This window comes from Musa acuminata, chromosome BXJ1-5 (genome assembly GCF_036884655.1).
Source record: "Musa acuminata AAA Group cultivar baxijiao chromosome BXJ1-5, Cavendish_Baxijiao_AAA, whole genome shotgun sequence".
Lineage (NCBI taxonomy): Eukaryota > Viridiplantae > Streptophyta > Magnoliopsida > Zingiberales > Musaceae > Musa > Musa acuminata.
The window spans coordinates 46,921,807-46,942,500 of record NC_088331.1 but is presented as its reverse complement, the minus strand read 5'-3'; the positions used below and the strand labels follow the sequence as shown (position 1 = coordinate 46,942,500).

General features: G+C 35.9%; 2 protein-coding genes across 5 annotated transcripts in view; one reads left to right on the top strand and one right to left on the bottom strand.

Annotated features, from left to right (window-relative positions):
- LOC135674728 (uncharacterized) overlaps positions 1-579 on the top strand; it is a 4,544-nt gene extending 3,965 nt beyond the window's left edge. For both annotated transcript variants that reach the window (XR_010513679.1, XM_065184833.1), the window contains exon 8: positions 260-579. The gene's annotated coding sequence lies outside the window, so the exon portion shown is untranslated. The remainder of the gene's footprint in view (positions 1-259) is intronic.
- A 4,427-nt stretch (positions 580-5,006) lies between these two features.
- The window catches only part of LOC103986488 (E3 ubiquitin-protein ligase UPL6), a 34,352-nt gene continuing 18,664 nt past the window's right edge, over positions 5,007-20,694 (bottom strand). For 2 of the 3 annotated variants that reach the window (XM_065184830.1, XM_065184831.1), the window contains exons 8-28: positions 16,351-16,533; positions 15,830-15,997; positions 14,397-14,469; positions 13,231-13,331; positions 12,815-13,119; positions 12,590-12,686; positions 12,273-12,413; positions 12,055-12,141; positions 11,886-11,972; positions 11,543-11,683; positions 11,309-11,434; positions 10,656-10,754; positions 8,020-8,087; positions 7,480-7,546; positions 6,569-6,739; positions 6,409-6,498; positions 6,139-6,219; positions 5,942-6,015; positions 5,636-5,707; positions 5,439-5,531; positions 5,007-5,284 (exon numbers count right to left, since the gene is read on the bottom strand). In XM_065184830.1, the coding sequence (XP_065040902.1) occupies positions 5,218-5,284; positions 5,439-5,531; positions 5,636-5,707; positions 5,942-6,015; positions 6,139-6,219; positions 6,409-6,498; positions 6,569-6,739; positions 7,480-7,546; positions 8,020-8,087; positions 10,656-10,754; positions 11,309-11,434; positions 11,543-11,683; positions 11,886-11,972; positions 12,055-12,141; positions 12,273-12,413; positions 12,590-12,686; positions 12,815-13,119; positions 13,231-13,331; positions 14,397-14,469; positions 15,830-15,997; positions 16,351-16,533 (2,391 nt within the window). In that variant the 3' untranslated portion in view covers positions 5,007-5,217. Of the gene's footprint in view, positions 5,285-5,438; positions 5,532-5,635; positions 5,708-5,941; positions 6,016-6,138; positions 6,220-6,408; positions 6,499-6,568; positions 6,740-7,479; positions 7,547-8,019; positions 8,088-10,655; positions 10,755-11,308; positions 11,435-11,542; positions 11,684-11,885; positions 11,973-12,054; positions 12,142-12,272; positions 12,414-12,589; positions 12,687-12,814; positions 13,120-13,230; positions 13,332-14,396; positions 14,470-15,829; positions 15,998-16,350; positions 16,534-18,542; positions 18,655-20,694 lie in introns of all 3 variants that reach the window. The other variant, XM_065184832.1, reaches the window with a different exon arrangement.

Sequence of the window (20,694 nt, the reverse complement as noted above, 5' to 3'; positions counted from 1 at the left end):
TTATTACAGGCAAACTTTATTAATTGCTACATGTCCAAATAACAATGAGGGCTCTAAGGAATAAGACATGGTCAAAATGCATTCCTAGCGCGCGCGCACACACAAACGCGTGTGTATACATATATTCATTTATACATATATAAATAAATATATTCTGTTGGGCATGTAATCCTAGAGATATCTGTTAACATAAATGCAGATGTACCCTCTTTTTTTCCTTAAAAAGAATCTCACAAACCTTTTTTTTGTTCTTTTGCAGATTCTTTAGGGATATGCATTATCCTTTGATATTATAGCTGGGATGAACTTTTTATTTTCCTGAATATTTAAACCAATATATGTCTGATGGTGAAGGTGATTCATGAAACAAGATCAGTTTGGTTTTGTACACTTGTCCACCCAAATGCTTTGATACAACCATATGATTTCTACTTTCCTTCATTTTGTGTTCTTCTGTTGCTGTACTTGTGTAGAATACCCAGTACATGTAAACTTTCTTTTAATTGGTGAGATTTTAGCAGCATTAGAAATGATAATATGTTAAATTCCAATAATTAGTTTTTTGCAAATGTGCAATTATATGCTGTCTTCATGTTGATTCAAGTCACCGAATGCAAATGCCTGCTGAAGTTTTCTTAGAAGTTGCTCGATGATCTAATATGGAGCTCTAGCTGAGCTGGAGAATGTGTGGTTTGTCTAAGAGATTTACATATCATTCTTCTGGTCATAGCAGAAACAAGGAAGAAAGTCGGGAAGAACTCTGTCTCATGTACATATTGCCGAAAGACTAACTTCATGCCAATTCTTTCAGGTAATGAGTTTGTCTTTAGTTCACTTCACTCTTCAAGATGAACTAGTAATGCTGCCAATATATATAATTCTGCATTTGTCTTTAGTTCACTTCACTCTTCAAAGTCATTGATGTGCTTTGTGCTCTCATCTTCACCACCCAATTTCTCAGCACTTTTATGAAGAGAATTGTAAGTGGTTTTCCCCGTTGATCAACCTCCTTGAGCACGCAGGGTTGCCAGACTAACATTGCAGCTCAAAAATGTAAGCCAAGGTACCTACAACTAATAAGATTATAGCAGATGCATGCTGGAACAGAACAAAATGAAGCTGATTCAGAGTCTACTATGCAACTTTTATGAGGGTAATAATATATTCAACTTGATTCACACATTGCATTTTACATGAGATGGTCTACAATTCAGTGCTTAAATATTCCTGCATGCATGGTTGTGATGTTGGTCTGTTAAGCTACTTTCTTCTGTTCATCCTCCCTCTTGGAAATCATGTTGCTGCCACAAGATGGAGATCACCTGTCTCGCCCGAGACAAAGAACACGGAGATCCCTGTACATCTTGCTGGGGTCCCCCCATCAGAGTACTGTGGTGCCACAGTACTGTGGTGACAAAGAACACGAAGAAGCGATCTCCAAGAAAGCAGAGTCGTCGGCTCCGAGACCAACATCGACTGGGAAAGGTTTCCTCCCTTTTCTTCCCTCTCTTCTAACCTTTTCTTTTTCTTGTAACCACACAATTTTAGGGCATAGGGCATTTCTTGTGCGTGACGAGTTGATCATCTGGTTCGTTTCTTGGGTTTCTTGATCCTATATTTGAGCCATCTATAAGGAGATCCTTTTCTTGTCGACCAATTCGATCGTCTTGCACCTCTTGCCCTTCTTGGTTTTGCATTTACTTGTAAACATTATACCGCTTCGTGGTCGGGTTTGTGGTTCTTTATCTCTTAACCTTAGTACGGCGTTGTTGTATGAGCCGGTAAAATTCTTTTTGGGTCCAATAATATGCGATGACAACCATAGCCACTATGTTCCGATGAGGTGACTTATAATTGATTAAGAAGACGCAACTATTCCTTTCAGATTAAAGAACCCTAAAATCTCAAACCAAAAGCAAGAAGGTTGTGCTGCTTCCTTTAAATAAACGCAGGAGATTTTCAGGATTTCTATATAACATTTTGTTTTCGTGAACATAAGCACGTTCTGCAAATAACTAAGGAGGTGCGCTGTTGCCTGTCAGATTAAATGCTAGAATTCATGCTGACTTCAACTTTATCTTGTCATTGTCATTGATAGAGTAGATCTCTTTAAGTTATCAAGGCCTCATGGAGGTTTTAAGGAGAAATGTTTCCGAGTCTATGTTCAAAATTTTTGGCTATTTTCTTCATCAGTGTAGCTTTAATTTGTTAGGATCAAAGATCGCTTCTAAGATGTAATATTTACATCAAGAAATTTGCTATTCTTCAAGTTAGATTGTCCTGTTAAAATGTACTTTAATGCTGATGTTTCATGTCATGTTTCTTTAAGGTTGGAATGTCCTTTTATGAGCTACCTAGAGGCTGTTGGTTATTCTCCAAATAAAGATTTTAGATAAGTTTAGAATGGACTAATAAAGTGGTCAGAAGTTCACATCAAACAGATCATAGAATTGGGTTCTACAACAAGAATTATGGATTCATAATTAGTCTAGACTTGAATTTATGTGATGTATAACTAGGTTTTGTTAGAATGCATGCCACTTAATGTATCCATTACATGGTAATCTGTGGTTGAGGAGCCAAATGCAAATGAAAGCTAGTGGGTTAGTATAATAAGGGAGAGAATTGGATGCTAGTTATTCTTGGTCACATATATATCTCATGTGAACTGGTTTTAGATAGGCTTTGATCCTAATACCAAATGTTAATAGTTTTAAGTAACAGGAAATTTCGTAAACTTAAGTGATCTTGCGTAAGATCATCCAAAACTTGTTTTCATAATGACTCCAATCTGATATGTATTAATAGTTTTTAGATAGGCTTTGATCCTAATACCAAGTGTTAATAGTTTTCATAATGACTCCAATCTGATATGTGTTAAGTAGTACATAAAAATAAAAGCACAAGCAACTCATGTGGGACTTCTGGTTGACCTTGTAAAACAGCCACTAACATGACAATGAAAATATTTAAAACTCTTAAGATCGTTAAAAATGTATTACCCAAATTCAACTTGGCCAATTGTCAATCAATCCAATAAAAATATTCAGGCTGCTAAATAGTTGCCATAACTCTTGGCTTTGCTTTCAACAAAATTTGCCCAGTACTTATTGGATGACTTTGTTTCGGTCTTCAACGGACTAATTATTTGCTCAAAACTTCAGAATTATCAATCGACCCAGTTAGAATTACCATGCCTATGAATGGATGCCATAACTTTTAGAAGACTAGCACAATGAATCGGATGAACCACTTGGAACTTATTTGAACTGTTTTCAGCTGATTTATCTTTTTTTCGAGCAATATCAGCTGCTTTTAGCTAATTTCGTTTGGACCTAATTTGCTTCAACCAACTTGGTTTGGTCCTAGTTGCTTTCAGCAAACCTTGTCCAGTGCTGATTGGCTTGATTTTGTTTTGATTTCGAAGAGGCCTTTTGTGAACTTTTAGAATTTGTCAATCAATACAGGCCTATAAACAGATATTACAACCCTTTAAACATCAGCAAAAGGGAACCAGTGAGGTTTGATTGGAACCGTGAACTTATTCAAACCATTTGTCAGCTGATATTATCATGTTTGGCCAATTTTTGCTGGTTTTAGCTAATTTTGCTTGGACCCGATTTGCTTCTACCAACTTGGTTAGTTCCCAGATGCTTTCAGCCAACCTTGGGCAGTACTGATTGACTGATTTTGCTTTGATCTTGTCTTTTGTTCCTTTCAACCAAAATTGGTTCAGCAAAAAATGGAAACGGTGGGCCATATATGTGACTCGTCAATTCTCACAATCTGCATTGTTCCAATATAAGATTAGTTTTGATACATTTCCTGATGAAAGTTGTCCATTCAAGTCCATAGTTGGTGTGTCATATATTACTAAGTTCTGACAGAAAATAATACGTAGAACAACTACATTTGGATGTGAAAGAGACCTCGTCTTTTGTATGCCTTGAAGAGGCTTATTTAATATATAAGTTTGGACATCTGGTTTTGAAGATTTGGTTCTTAGAGGCTCAAAAACTTAAGAAACTCGTTTTTTTTTTTTTTGCCTATGGTGAGCATTATAAATAATGGCACAGTTCAAATTGACTTGATCTGGATTCAATTGATCTTTTGCTATGTCCCTATCTGTGCTAGCATTTGCTTAGAATCTTAACTTCATGCCCCTCAGGAAACAAAAAAAAAAAAAAAAAAAAAAAAAAAAAAAAAACACGACTAAAGTGAGATTCTTATTGACCCTCTAAAACGGCACTGAATATATGAGGGAAAAGCCATTCTACTGTCAAAATTGTCTAAGAGAGCTGATGGGATCTAACCTATGTCAAATAAGCTTCTGCTTTCTGATTCCCCTGTTGCAAGTACATAAACATTGTGTTCTAATGCATATTTATATGTTAAATCTATTATCTGGAAACTATGAGGACTAGGATATTTTTGCTGACCTTTGGCTGATTTTAGTCATCACTTCTCAAAGTATTTGCATCATAGAGTTATTGCATTTAACAGCTGTCGTTTTAAACTAGAATGCAAGTCGACTGAAGTTGACGTCCTTACGTTCTTCCAGCTTGTAGTGTAGATGCATATAGATTGGTGATGGAGAAAAAAAAAATATTTTAGAAAAAAAATAAGGTAAGGATTTGAATTAAAAAATTTACATATTCTCTCTTCTAGTTTCTCACCATGGGATTCGGGCTTTATATTGATGTACTTGTTGTGTTTGTCAGCTGTTTGCTATTTGAATTGATCAAACAAAAAAAGTGTTTTTTTTGACACTAACGAACATAATCCATCTAATTTTACGATCTTATGTTCAGGTGGTCTACCTGAGATGACTACACGTACACTAACATTTTGTCATCGTCCATGGTGACTACACCCACTGGCCTTTTCTTTTCTTTGCAGATAAAATGATCACTATAATTAATTATTCTCCATTTTAGGTTAATAATTTGTTCAGTTCAGCAAAATTTCTAACTGGCGGAATATGATACGGGGGGGGGGGGGGTGGGTGACTATCAAATTTACATGCTGCATGTAATGGACTCGTAACGGACACAGATGTTTGACCATTTCCACTTGGTTGTTATGTAACAAATTCTGTGTGCAAGCCCGGGGGAGGAGGGTACGTCTATACAACTGTGCAGGCTACTCACAACCATCTATTTACAGATTCTGCCTCCTCTTCCATTCTACAACTGTGCAGGCAGCAGGGATCGTTCATCAACTCAAATCAAAACCGGCATCTGCACTTATAGAGTAGATCAATTTGGTTCGCATTTGATCTTTACTGAACACCACCAGACACGTGAGCAAAAGAGAACGTTAGCCAAATTGATATTGATATCATCAAACACTATCTAAGCAAAAGAGTTTCTAATATGAACTTTAAAAAATAGAATTTCTCTGAGATGGATCTGCATAGGCAAAGTTATAAAGAAGACCTTGGATATGGTGGTAACTTCAGCAGATTCATGCAAGTGGCTGACGTTGGTAAGCGATCAAGATACTCTTGGGTGACATCCAAGGGAGCAGCCCTACAAATCAGCAAAAGCATCAATCACCACGTACCAAATGAATATGAACAGTTGAAAAAAGAACAAAAAAGAAAAGAAAAAAAGAATGAAAAACTAGAACAGACCTTTGTATGCAGAATTTCGGTTCAAGGTACTTGAAACCGAGAAGTGGACCTCTAGAACATCCAGTTACGAACCTGAAAAATTACACAACATGTTCTTTTTGTTTCAATCAGTTTCCAGAAGCAGTAATGATGAAATATAAATTTTTTTTTTCTCCATCCTTCCATTTACATTTTTTGACCGGTATGCAAAATGACCTACAGAACATATGTTGAAGAATTATATATATATATATATATATATATATATATATATATATATATATATATATATATATATGTAATTGCACAATATAAGGGAAAACTCACTTAAGAAATTTCTTCTGATACTCCAAAGAAAAGCTTTCGAGTACTTCCCAGAACATCTCAATGACTTGATGTTCCTGCAAAGATACCCAACATGAATGTTATAGGTGTGTCTATGATAATGCATCAGAGTGTACTGTAATTGCAATTTTCTTTTTCCGATCAAAAATCATATCATCTTGGATCAACTAAAATCTTACATGATGATATCCACCGGTATACTGGGTATTTGAACGCAGATCATCCACATTCATGCTTTCAAGCGACCCTGATATAAAAAGCTGAAAGAACACCAAGTCAATGTATAAGATTCCTCTTCTGATTGAATTCACTAGCTTGATTTTACCAACGTAGATTGTCAAACAAGAGATTTTAACTATGCTTGTACTCAAAACAAACCACATTAAATAATTCAAACAAAAATGTAGCAACAATAATGTACTGTAAAATGCTTTAGGTTAATGATGTACCTGAATTTCATGTTCATTGAACATTTCAATCCATTCCTTTTGTACAAGTTGTTGGAATCCTCGTAAAAAATGCAAGCTTTGAGTGCGAATCTGCACATTAAAAAGGTAAAGTTCCATACCAAAATCCTCTAAATCAGCCGAGGAATGGAATGAGTAGAACCTGATAATTTAGGCGATAATTTGCAACAAGATGAATGAAGGCAATAGCGTTGTCCTTGGTAACACGCAGATCTTTTCCACCAGGGATTAGCTCCTCTTCTGTTTGATCACCATATTCATTGTTTACAGCAACAAAATACAGTTCCAACTCTGAAACATCACCTTTATAATGCTGCACACATAAACCCCAAATTTGCAAACATGAGGGAAGCATCGGCAAAAACTAAAGTACAAAAAAGTAAGCCTATATAATTAACAACTGCTATGTGTTGGCAAGGAACAAGCTAAATAGCTTCAATTTAGGATACTTTGCCTAAAGTCCTTTTGCAGCATGACCATATAACTGAAGATAACATATAGCACACATAACTTTCCAAAAGTTCTACATGAACTCATCTCAAACAGGACCTGATTCATGAATGAGTTTCAATATGTTTTAAGATGTTTTCATAAATTTAAATGCCTTGAATTCTATTACATAGATGGTATATCAAAAACAGCAAGGCTGTAGAAACAACCAGTTCTAAGCTATATGGGTCCCATACAGGACCAATCAATCCATCCAGTACTTGAAACTTTAAATTGTATACATATCAGATCTTCGATAAAGAATATCTGTGTTGACATCTAGATATATTGAAGTTAAGACAACAATATATTGGATTTCTAAGGCATCACACCGAAATTATTTGTAACCAATATTCTCACTTTCTTCATAACCTTCCTTGATCAGATCTCAGTTCAAAAGATGAAAATTTAACATCGTTAATTATATGAACACCACAATTTATTAAAATGATGAATCTTAGAGGTAATAGTTGCATACTTAACAGAATTTAAAATATGATGTATCGTAGAGGTAATAGTTACATACTTAACAAAAGTAAAAGGAAACAATAGTAAAACCTTCACCTTTAAAAAGAGAAGGTGCCGATACAACTCTGGATCTAGTGAAGGCAAGTCATGCAAAAAGTTGCTCCTAATTGCCAGGAGATTAGCATTAGTCATATACGAAGTAATAATCAAATACAAGAAATCTTGATAAAAAATAATAGACAACCAACATGGGAGACTACATCAGGTGAACACCAAGTGAACACAAGTATCATAAGCAATCATATCACTAACTAAAGTAAACAAAGTATACGACTTCATCAGATTTTCATAAGCTTTTTCTTGAAATAATTTTCATAATCAATTTTGAGAGTAATATTTGAATAAGATTGTTAAGAAAGATTCTACTTTATGTATCGTATATTTTCAGTACTATAACATGGGAGACTACATCAGGTGAACACCAACAATATAGCATTATACCTCAAATGCCCAACAATGAAGGAAATTTCTAAAACAAATTATGAATAAAACAAAATTCAACTCATTCTTGCAAAACCACAATTTCCCCAGGAAAACAGAAGATGAACTAGTAAAATAAGGGTTTTGAAACCTTACTTCTCTTTCAATTTGCTAAGGAAGAATGTTGCAAATGGTATGTCCACAAGGATGCCCTCATACATAGCCTATAGAAAAGAAGTTCATGAGGTTTACAGAGCAGGCATATACAGATCACTGTAAGGAATTTTGGAAACTGACTGATGCTAAAAAAAAAAATAATAATAATAATTATGGTTTCAAATAACAGTTGGTATGGAGCAGTACCAGGCGATATTACCAGTACCAATTGGTATTTCTTTTTCCTTTTTCAAATAATACCAGATGGTACAGGTCAGCATACCACCAAATATACTGATAGATAGACATAACAAATAACAAACTAATGTTTAAATTCTTAGATAAGAATACCCAATAATATGATAAAAAGCTAGTAGCAGAGCAACAGAACCCCTAATTTTATAGAAACCTTCTAAAGTTGAAAATTTCATCAATACCCTCTCAAAGTTGTTCAATGCACATGTCTCGTGGTGGAACTTTAAAACCACGCCATCAGCAACTGGAAAATCAGCACAATGTTCCAATTGATAAACAATCCAAATGCCATACGCCAACACCTGCACACTGTACGTGTCGCACAGACAGCCACCTCCGTTTGGGACTCCTATCTCCTTCCTCCTCCGTCATCACTGCTTCCTGCCTTCCTCTTCTTGTCCACCTCCTTATCTTCTCCTACTTTCCCCCTTTCCTCCTCTCTTGCACTGCGGTGCATGCCAATGTCGTGCGTTGGTATGCCGGCACAGACTAGACCTTCCATTCATGGGCCAATGGGTCCAACACCCAAAATGTAGAATCTAGGTTCTAAACCTTATTGATATTGTTGGATCTTTTTTTAAATAAAAAATTCACTGTCCAGGAAATAAATTCCTTCAAAAATCTTCACTACACACAAAAAGTGTTTCCCAGTTTACAGGGTTAGTCACATATGGTCCCTGGTCACTCAAGTTGATCAGCAACAACACTCGTGAGGTTGGCGGCACCAATCTACCAGAGTTGTCAGCTACCACCAGCAGGTGGAGGTGTCGGCTCACAGCAATGGCCACTGCTAACAAGCCATGGTGTCAATGGCTTTGCCCGTTGCAACCTGCAGCCACCACCTGTTCCCTGGTGATGCAGATTCCAGTTTTTTAGCTGCACCAACCAGCAGGGGACAACTGCAACTGGTTGCATGTGGTCGCTTAAATAGACAACAAAATGTGGCCTGTGGCTGTGGACACTCCTCTCCTGGCAAGGTTGACTATCTGTTGGCCACCCCAACCAACTGGGAGGCCCTGGTAAGGTCACTGTCACTGGAAACGAGCTGACAATGGGTAAGTGGCATGACCATGAATTACTAGTGGTTAAGCAGGTCAATAAACAACAAGCCAAATTCGCCTTAAATAAAAGGTTGTAAACGAAAAAAAAGGGTATACATGGTTTTAAGAATTTGTCGCTGCCAACCCAATCAGCCAATCGCACCCAAGATCAATCATAGATAACCCGAAATGCCCCAAAGTATTCAATATATCAATTATCAAAAAAGTTGGAGCAACAATCAAATCATGATAGCATGTATATCAAATTGAAAATTTTTATTGTAGTCATACCATCAAAATTTCTCCCAACACACAGAACAATTGCTGAAAAGGATCTATGTAGCTGGCCCTCAACTACAGGGACCATGAATGAAAATGTAACCCATACTGATAGATACAGACCGGTACTTACACGTCTGACAACCAACTGAGCCGCAAACATGACATTTAGCCTGGTTCAATTTGATAAGTGTTGTACCGTTCAGTAAAATCGCTGTATCAAACACATTGGCCAGTAAGTAGACATGTACAAGTATCATTTTTTTCTAATTTCTTACAGTTGCCACATCTTTGTTTGTGTTATTTCTTCTTCTGCTTCTCTATTTCCTCTCTCCATTAAGAGTCTCTCTCCATCTGACATTCTCCCATCAGTATGTGACCATCTCCTTCACCACCTCCTTCCCTATTATCTGTTTCCCGTAGGTGAGGGTTTGGTATTGATGGTACCAACTCATGCCAAGAGTCAGTATGCCACCACGTATCAGTACCATACGGCTCCAACCACCAATCAATAGCAATATCAATATTAGATCGAGAATTTGATCCATAATTGGAACGTTGTGATTTGTTGCTGTTGTCGTAATATTATCACAAGTCAAAATAGTAAAAAATCATAAAAGCTAAGTTCAAACACAAATTTTAACTTTTTCAAGTATAAAGGAACCAATCATTTGAAAAATTAAGCATAATAATTAAAATTTTCTTCAGAAATTTAACATATTTATGTATTACACAAAATGTATGTACTTCTCCAGGACAAGTTGGACATGGTTTATCGATTTTCTAGAATCTGCATCTCACAGTTTACCCATTAACATAAAACAGAATGCTGAAGTGCTAGAAAAGATATGGATAGATGGCAAGCAGGCAACATTCCATCTGTCATAGTAAAATGCTGTCATGAGAGAGGTATTAAAAGAAAAAAAAAAAACTAAACCACAATTTCATTTCAGAAAATGCAAGATGACAGATGCAGCAAAAAGCAAACACAAAGAGGCACATAAATACTGAACGAACTTCTACAAGATGCAAAAAAGGGGCAGGAAAACATAATGAAAGTACCTTCCCGAGAAGAGTCCCAAGAAAATGGAAAAACTGAAGATGTTGTTTGTGAACTGATGCTGATCCAGGATTCGGGTACAGAAGATGATCGGGTGTTTCCTAAAACAGATTACAAGAGGAATGGAAAACACAAAATGAGAAAAGCACCAAGACAAAGAATACAAATCTGTTGTGCCCCCACTCTCACAATAAGATGTGTATTTTAGTTGAAGCTTTAACCCATCAAGAAATGTTAACATGATGCAAAAGATCTAGAAAAGCAAGTCGTAATCCTCATTTAGTTACCAATTTATTGGTTCTCTTCCTAACGCCAATTCACATATTGCATATAATATTTTTAGTTTCTTTCGTTGTCAATTAATGTATGGGCAAAAGTTATGTATCTAAAAGCAACATTGTTGCCATATTCTGAACATTGCAAAGTTCACATAAGAACCATTCAAGATCACCATACTCCTGTAGTCCAAATTTATCTTTATAATCTAGCTCAACTACCAGCTTCACCATTTTAATATCCAGCTATTCTCGATCAAGAAGTGGCAAATCAGTTATTAGCATGTTTTTGATATTATTGTCATGCATTACCTTTGTAAAGAAGAAAGACTAAAAGAAATATTACTGACAACAAAGAGGTGCAAAACTAGACCACAAACCTTGAATAGCCCAAACTGGACATCAAAAGCAGCCTGGATTATGTTCTCCATAAAATCTTTAAAAATTCCACCACCATCAACCCCAGGCTCCTCAACTCCAAATTCATTAACAAAAGATATCCGAATCTGCAGGCATCAACAAATTTCAAGAGAATCAAATTCATTGAGTTATTCAACTACTGCATTGACATTCCATTGTCTCATCAAATAAGTTATAAGTTGTAAGCAACATACTGGTCCTCTAAGATCATCCTCAGATAATGTACTCAGCTGCTCGAAAGCATCTTCAAGTACTCGATTTCTTCTTATTTTGAAAGTGAGTCTAGTTAAACCAGGATGAGCTCCACTTCTTTGTCTAGAAGCCACTAACTCTGACTGAGGCACGAGATGAATTTGAATTAGAAATAAAAAATTTATCAAAGTTGTCTAATTCAGGTCATCGATATCAACAGTTTGCATGCAACTCTATTAAGTTGCGATTTCATGCAATCCAGTGAATAAGTTATTAATGAAAAATCCTTAGCAACTTCCAAATTTAATAGGTAAAACAGAAGTGTTTTAGCATTTATAGACATACAGTGAAAATTTCGACCCTGCTTGTAAATGGCACTAAGAATGGAGCTTGTTTTAATATATCAGACGCTCGAGTATTTCCAAGTAAGGCCTGGTGAAAGAAAGAACTGTGTGAATCAAGCTTCCAAAGAGAAAGGGAAAAGGAAACTAGGAAAAGAGACAAAAAAACTCACCTGAGAAACAAAAGTTTTACTCCTTGCTTCTTGAAGATGGAAATCGTCAGCAGACATGAACTGCCTTCTACTGTTCCAGTCTTGCAACTGCATTACATTTAAAATCAAAAGAAAATAATATATTACAAAATAATCTCTGTTTAGACAACCAACACAAATCTTCCATCATGAAATAAAGATTATTATTGTACAAAAATTCAAAATAAAACAAAAAAAACCTGGCTCAGAAGCTCAGACATTGCAACCCTGGCTTTACGGTTAATTAGTTCCACAGACAGCTTCTTGTCACCTGGAAGAGATCTAGATGAATTTTGAGACGACACGTGCCCATTTATTGTCCATAGGAGCTGCCATAAGGCCTGTCGAAATAAATCATGCCAACATTAATACCGAAGTGTTATGGTCTCACAGGGATCAAGTGCAACAGTACAACATAAATGGTAATTTTAAACATAAAATGTAATGTGTTATGTAGTTCCCAACAAACAAAACAGCAAAAATAGAAGTGGTGTGTTAAATTAACGGCAGAAAATACCTGCTTTATAATGATAACCAAAGATGGAATATCCTTTATTTTAACTGGTGTTTCCTGCTCATAGAATTCTTCAGTATCAACAAACTTTAGCATGTGCCTAAAGAACACAAGAGTTAGTAACAAAAAGAACTTGCTAGTTATGATGATAAAGAAATAGCATAAACACAAATGAACTTAAAAAATATTTATCGAATGTGTCACCATAAATACAATCAACAGCCTTACTTGTACAAAGGGCAAAAAACTGCCAGAGGCAACAGCCAACCTGGAGTATCTCCAGGTATATGCGCTGTGAGCTTAGAAGAGAATGACCATCTTTGATTCTCATGGCATCTCTTTATATAATTCCAAAGAGCAGGAAGAAGCTCAGTTCTGTAGGCTAGTAGGGTCATGATGAGTTCATGAGGCAGCGTACAGAATGTAACATGAAGAAAAGTGCAAACAGCACTTATTGCTTCCACTTCTATATTAGATGGCCAAGTCTTATCAGAATAACCAGTTGGACATGTAGCTTTTAACAAAGCATTCACCTGAATAACACATCAGTCTCAGCTTCAGAAAGATATAATTAGCCATATATGCCAAGAAGAATGGGTTCAGAGAGGGTGCTTTCACGAGACATGATCACAAGATTTGCCTACCAAATGCTGTAAAAGGCATGAATCTATTGAACTGGATATCTGCTTCTGTAAATCTGGACTTAGAACTTCATCATCCATTGTTAATTCATCATCAACTGGTTCTGAATATTCCTTGCAGATATCAGTTGTTGCAAGCAAAAAGAAGTAAAAAGAAGGTGATAAGAAACAATAAAGCAGTAAATGCCATAACAAAGCTTGACAGCAACATTAATCTATCAAAATTGGCCATTAAAAAGCACTACAAGTACACTGATTAGCCTTTCCTTGAAGATCATGAGTCTTGATCCTCTAAATAACATGGACGACAAATTAATCAGCAAAAGAGAGCCCACGTAGCCAGTACAGTACTTAGAGCATGGCATGTACCAGTGGAACGACATGGTAGCCTTTGCTAGTGTTTTTATTTGGATCTCCCTGCAAATATCACTCTAAAGCTATCTAATGCTTGCTTTCAAGTCCAAAACCAATAGACCCAAAAATTATCGTATTTGACATCTATGCAGCAACAGAAATAGGATTCCTAATATTGTATTAAAATGGCATCAACAAACGACAAAATATAGATGATTTAGATCATTCACTAAACATCTCCAAGTCATTTAAAAAAGCCCTTCATTCCAGATTAATCATTCATTTTTAATTTAGATAGAAGAAACTTTCTAGTACAGGTTGTTTCCTTTATGCTGTTGAAATAATAGCACGTCCTAGACAACTACATATCACAATAACTATATTCTATTTGCAAAGAAATATTTCCACAAGATAAACGTGACTTTCACTATGCAATCCATAGAATCCTCAAAATGTAGAATGTTCAGTAGATGTCAGTGGGCATGGTCAGCTTCACAGATTTTCGGTCTCACGGGCTTGGCTCAGTCAGGATTTAGCTCAGGCCACTTGGAAACACAAAAAAATTATTTGCCCTAAGAATAAATCAGAAGTCTATCTAATGACTGTAAGAGAACCATAATTATTCATGAAATAAATTGTGAAGTGCAAAATATGATTCATGGAATTATGATATTATGTTGAGTTGCTTAGCATAATTTGATACTTTGAACATGAGAAGAATTACAACAAAATCATCCCAAATTTAATCAATGAAAAGCCAACAGCAGCACGTACAATTATAAATCTTCACCGATGGAAATACAAAAATCACTTACTTTGTACAGGTGACGAGTCCACTGAAGGCAATACTTCCAATAAAAATGTCGAAACAGTCAGAAAATCAATTGCCTGATTAAGGAAATAAAAAAAAAGAATTTTTCAATATAATAACTCAATACCAAGATAAAAATTATCGTATTCTCAAAATCAATCATGCTATCAATATAGAACCGAAAGGACAGTCGATATACTATGCAAACCAACAAGGACGACATACATTTTCATGGAGTAAAAGTCTTAAAGCAAAGTATATTTTCATGGAGTAAAAGTTTTAAAGCAAAGCATACCAACAGTCTAACACGGAACTTGATACAATACAAAGGGACAGCAAAAGATGCAGAAGAACAAATGCACATGGCAATACAAATTCAGAAACTGGATCAGGAAAATTGTCCAAAAAGGATTGATCATAATGACAAAATTCATGGACAAACTATATTAATGTAAAATTAAATTTGTAGAACAACAAGCCATCATGTCCCAAGCATTTGGGGTCCGCCACATGGATCATTTCCCACTACTGAGTTTTGTATAGGTAATCCCACTAGTTAACACAAAAGCATAAAAAATACTACAACAAGCTATTTGTATATGAATCCAAAAAGGATTCATCATAATGACAGAATTCGTACACAAACTATATTAATGTAAAATTAAATTTGTACAACAACAAGCCATCATGTACCAACCATTTGGGGTCCACACATGGATCATTTCCCATTATTGAGCTTTGCATATGTAGTGCCTCTAGTTAAATCAAAAGCATAAATATTACAGATTCTAGTATTTATGCACAAACTATATTTAAGTCCAATTATATCGCCTTCCCTTTCTCTTCATACGCTAATACTAACATAGCATCTACAAGTCTCCTTCAGATGTATTTATACCATCTTGCATGATTCTCTCACATTTTATAATCTACAGGTGATTTTTCCCATCTTTAATCAACTCACTCGTCCAACATAACATCTATAAGTCTCCTTTGAATCTATTTATACCATCTTGCATGTAACCCTACATATTCACCTTAATATTCTCATATTAACTACAATTACTACACAAACTTTTTTGTGAATATTGTTATTTAACCATCCAACACCTGAATTCATAAAGCACGATTACTCTACAAATACATTTTCATCAATATTTAGATGATGCTCCCACCAGTGATGAATATGGTGATGGTTAACATATGCAACCTTATCCCCACAAATAGAGATGCTCATGTGATTGGATCCCTGGTCACCCAGATGTTGTACCACGACTCACCTTCATCATGTTGGATACCAGATCCAAGATATCCACAACTTTTTGCTTGCAAGAATTTTATAAAAAACAGTTCACAAATATACAAATCAAGACAATTGACCTTAACTATGAAAGAACGGTTCAAGGTTTTAAAAGGTACAAATTTCATAAGACTTACTGTATGATAAGTAGAGCTTGGATCAGATAAAACAACTCCAGCAACTTCAAGTAAATTCCCAAGTAAGCATGCATGACCAGGATATTCTTGTAATATATCATCCGGAAGGACACCAGCATGACTAGGCAAAAAATTGGCCATTTGATGAATATAATACCTGCCTAAACCCTTGGACCGAAAAAGGGGAAAAAATAAGAACTAGTGAAGAACATGAGATAAAAGTAATCACTAGAAAGCTAGAGGAACAAATACTGATCATTCAAGCAATAAAAGAGCTTTATAGGTATCTAAATACTCTAAAAAGATACACATTATAATCACATACTGGCAATTAAAGAGCTACGTAGATTTTTTTAATGCACATCAGCACATAGTCACATACTTAAACTAAAACCAAATTAAAATTAACAAAACTAAGAAGTGATTCAATTTCATCCTAAACTATTTCAACAATATCTTCATCCAGCTTTCATAGTCAAAGCACCTTTCTATGACCTTCCTAAGGCACTTTGAAGAACTACCTCTTTGAAAAATGGCAAATGATGCCACAGAAAGGGAATGGAAAGAATTTGCAATGAAAAACTCCATCTCGGATCTGCATTTGAACATTGGCATGGTTGCTGACCAACATGCGAAACAAGACTGATAAGAACATGCTCCAACGCAGATGCACTAACATGAAGCTCAGGAGATTTCACGTCTTGCTGCATAAATGAAATATCACTCTCTTAGTTGAATTAAGCAGATATCACTTATAAGTATTATGCAAATTTTTTTCCTCGTGAAATGGCATGGATCTATTAAGGATCACATATACACAGCACTGCAATCCTATGTAAACCATAAAATGCAACAGTCTAGTGGCAAATATTATGCAATTCAAAGATCTAATTATTTCAGGATCATTCACCACAAAAGCCTCAAAGGAACCACATGAAAATTTTCAAGCTCCACTATCAAGAAAGTTCGAAGAGATTGACATTTAAAAGGAATAAACTAGTGGATCGACCACCTTTTCCATGAACTTATTCTAGAACAACAATATTCATTACAGAGAAGCACATATACAAGAAATTGTGTGAAACAAAAACAACATTAGAAAAAAAGAATGATCAATCAGAAGTGGCAACAAGACATGCTATGATGCAATGTGAGAATAACACCTGGAACACCTTACCAAGGACACGAGACAAGAGGCTAAAGGTAGTAAAATTATTGAAACAAGAACGCAATGAAATGCAATAAACACAGAAAAATTATGCTGAATAATGGTGTAAACACAGGTAAACAATAACCATATCATTCTAATCATCTTTCAGTAATCATACACAAATGCCAAGCGGTTTATTGGAAATCAGTTTGCTAAAATCCACCATTGGCAAGCAACATCAGAACTCCATATACAACATGCAGACATGGGAAAATTTTGAAGAAAAAAAAAGTAGAAGAAGTGCAAGAAATTGCCTATTTTCTGAGGTCATAGTTGTTCACCCTAACACTTGACCTTTGCCAAACTGAAAAACTAAGGTCAGGAGATGCTGATATTGCAAGACGGAAATCAACCAAAGTGCACAAAAAAACCAGAAATGAAAGTAACATATGCAAGCAACATTGAAAGAGGTTCATCCAACATCTTCTGACATTCCATTTCTTGTTATGAATTGATGACTATCTTCTCAATTTTAAGATACCACAACTTAATGCACGTACCCTCTCATGTTTACCAATACTTCTGTATCTACTGGCAAGTACAAAAAGCAATATAAAGCAAACAATCAAAATAACTGATTAAGTGTTTTATCTCGTGAAAATCATATTTCTTAAAAAATAGACATCTTATCTTTCTAGTGTTAGTACAACTCTTCTAACAAACTGTGTAATAAAACGGAGAGAATATCAACGTATAAATAGTTCATGTATACATAGGTACAACGTGCAAACTCAAGTAAAGATCAAAATGATGATAAACTTGATTCTAAGATGAAATTGAACATAACCACCAAACCAAGGAGAAAAGGTTTTTAAAAAATCTAGGAATCACTACAGTATCTTACAGCAAAAGAAATCTAAAAAATCAAAGATAAAATTTAGATCCCTCATCAATAAAACCATTCCAAATAAATTTTGCACGATAATCTCAACTTGAAAATATATCACCTGTTGAACTTAAAAGCTAGTAAATTTGTCATATGAGAAATGTATTGGCACTCAGGACAAAATAGAAATTACAGAGGAACACATTTTAATTCATGACACACCATCAAGACCACCAGCATATAATCAACTAAAGAGACCTACCTCCAGCATATAGCCAACGTATAAATAGTTCATGTATACATAGGTACAACGTGCAAACTCAAGTAAAGATCAAAATGATGATAAACTTGATTCTAAGATGAAATTGAACATAACCACCAAACCAAGGAGAAAAGGTTTTTAAAAAATCTAGGAATCACTACAGTATCTTACAGCAAAAGAAATCTAAAAAATCAAAGATAAAATTTAGATCCCTCATCAATAAAACCATTCCAAATAAATTTTGCACGATAATCTCAACTTGAAAATATATCACCTGTTGAACTTAAAAGCTAGTAAATTTGTCATATGAGAAATGTATTGGCACTCAGGACAAAATAGAAATTACAGAGGAACACATTTTAATTCATGACACACCATCAAGACCACCAGCATATAATCAACTAAAGAGACCTACCTCCAGCATATAGCCAATCAAGGAAACTTGTAGGAGAAGAGTTTTTTTGTGGAAATCTTGGAAGCCCAAAAATCCAACACTGAGACCTATAACAACTCCATGGACGCTTGTCCTAATACCCAAACAACTCCCTTAAAATAAAAGAAAGAAACATAAAATAAAAAGGCAAAAGTAAGATTTGACCTGATATAAATAAGGACGAATGAGGACGAAAATCATCAAAAATACATGAAAACAAATTTGAACTTGACTAAACCATAATTAAGATTTGACCTGATATAAATAAGGCAAAATTCAATCAGTCATCAAAACAAAGAAAAATTTGTAAGCCATAGATTCCATATGTATAAATCCTACTTTCTTGGTTATAAACCATTCTATCTTCTGTTTTTATTTTTTTGTTATAATTGAGCATTAAAAAATCACTCTAATCTGGATGAACATTAACCATTGAAACCTCCTATTTCTCTCTTGCATCAGCTACTATGTCATTTCATCTCTAATTCAGTCTCATTGGGAAAGGCAAAAATGTCAAAACCAGTGATTTAAAAAAGCGTTAGACGCTAAGGTCTCAAAACGCCTGAGGTGCTAGGCGCTTGTTTAAGCAAAGCGAAACGCTCTAAAATATAAAAATATATAATATAATTAAAAATATACTGTTAACAACATATTACTTAAGTTAGAAGAGGAGAAAAAAATATTCTCTAAAATATTAAAATATAAATAATAAATAATATAATTAAAAATATAATTATTTAAATTAAAAATATACTGTTAACAATATATTACTTAAAGTTAGAGGGGGGAGAAAAAATTGTTAATAGTAACAAAGGGATATAGCAGCAACGCTGTGAATGACAACAACGATAGTGATTTAATATACTGTTAATAATATATAACTTAAAGTTAGAGGGGGGAGAAAAAAATGTTAATAGTAATAGAGATAGCAACAGCGGCAACGGCGGAAGCTTCGGACAGTAGCAGTGATAGCAGCGAAAGTTGCAGACAGCAACAGCTGCAACGGCAGAAGCTGCGGACAATAGTGGTGAAAGTTGCAGATAGCAGCGGCGACGGTAGCGAAAGCTGCAAACAGCAACAGTGGCAGCGACAGAAGCTCCAAGGGCGTCTGTCGGTGGTGAAGGAACTTGCGGTCCTCTCCCTCGACAGTGGAAGGATGCGACAATAGAAGGAAGCTACGAGGGTCGTCGAACACGTCCGTCGACAACAAAGGAAGGCTCGGTCCGCTGCGTCTGTAGCGAAGGCAACGACAGGAAGTGTCGGCGGCAAAGGAAAAAGGAGCGATACGGTTCCTCGGGGTCGTGCAAGGTTGAAGCGTAGTTTTGAGTTAAGAAACTACGAACTGAACCAACCTTAAATCGGTTCGGTTCACTAATAAAGTCGGGCACTCGCCCGAAGCGACCAGCGCTTGTGTTCGGGCGAGCGCCCAGGCGGCGCCCCATTGAAGTGCGTCGCCTAGTGCACACATATGTCACGGACTTAGTTGGTTTTGCCTAAGTCGTGCGGCACCCCTGCGTGTCCGTCCGCAAAGGTCAGCCTCCCCGAAGCCTCCCATTGTCCCTTAGGACCACCAAAAGAGAGAACGGGTTAGAGAGAACGCCTCAATCGGGATCCACAAGCAAACATGTCCGAAAAACACTTCATTGACAATGCAAATTACAAACAAACTTTACAAGCTCTGAACAGTGGCACAACAAAGGGTAAAATGGTCCATTACAGACCGAAAAGCTCTCGAGCGTGTCCACATGACACAACCTTTATTTACAAACCTAAAGAGGCCACCAACCCAACTAAAATGGGACTATTATGCCTTCGGCCGCCCCTCTACATGTTGTACAAGGCATGAACATGCCAAAAGACACGGACATACATAAGCATTACATCAAACACCCTGTTTCGAAGTTTGTCCGTGACATTCTCCCCCACTTATCCCTTCGACGTCCTCGTCGAAGCCTTTGTGAACACTGCAACTCTTCGCCTTTGCTGATTCTTCAATCTTCTGCTCCAGCTGCAATGCGCCTCCTGGCTCCCAGTTGCTCTCCGCTGCTGTTTTTGAGTAGTTGAACTTTTGATCCGCCATGCTGCTTCAACTCGCTAATGACTCTGACTCTGGTGTGGGGTTGGCTGAGTTGTG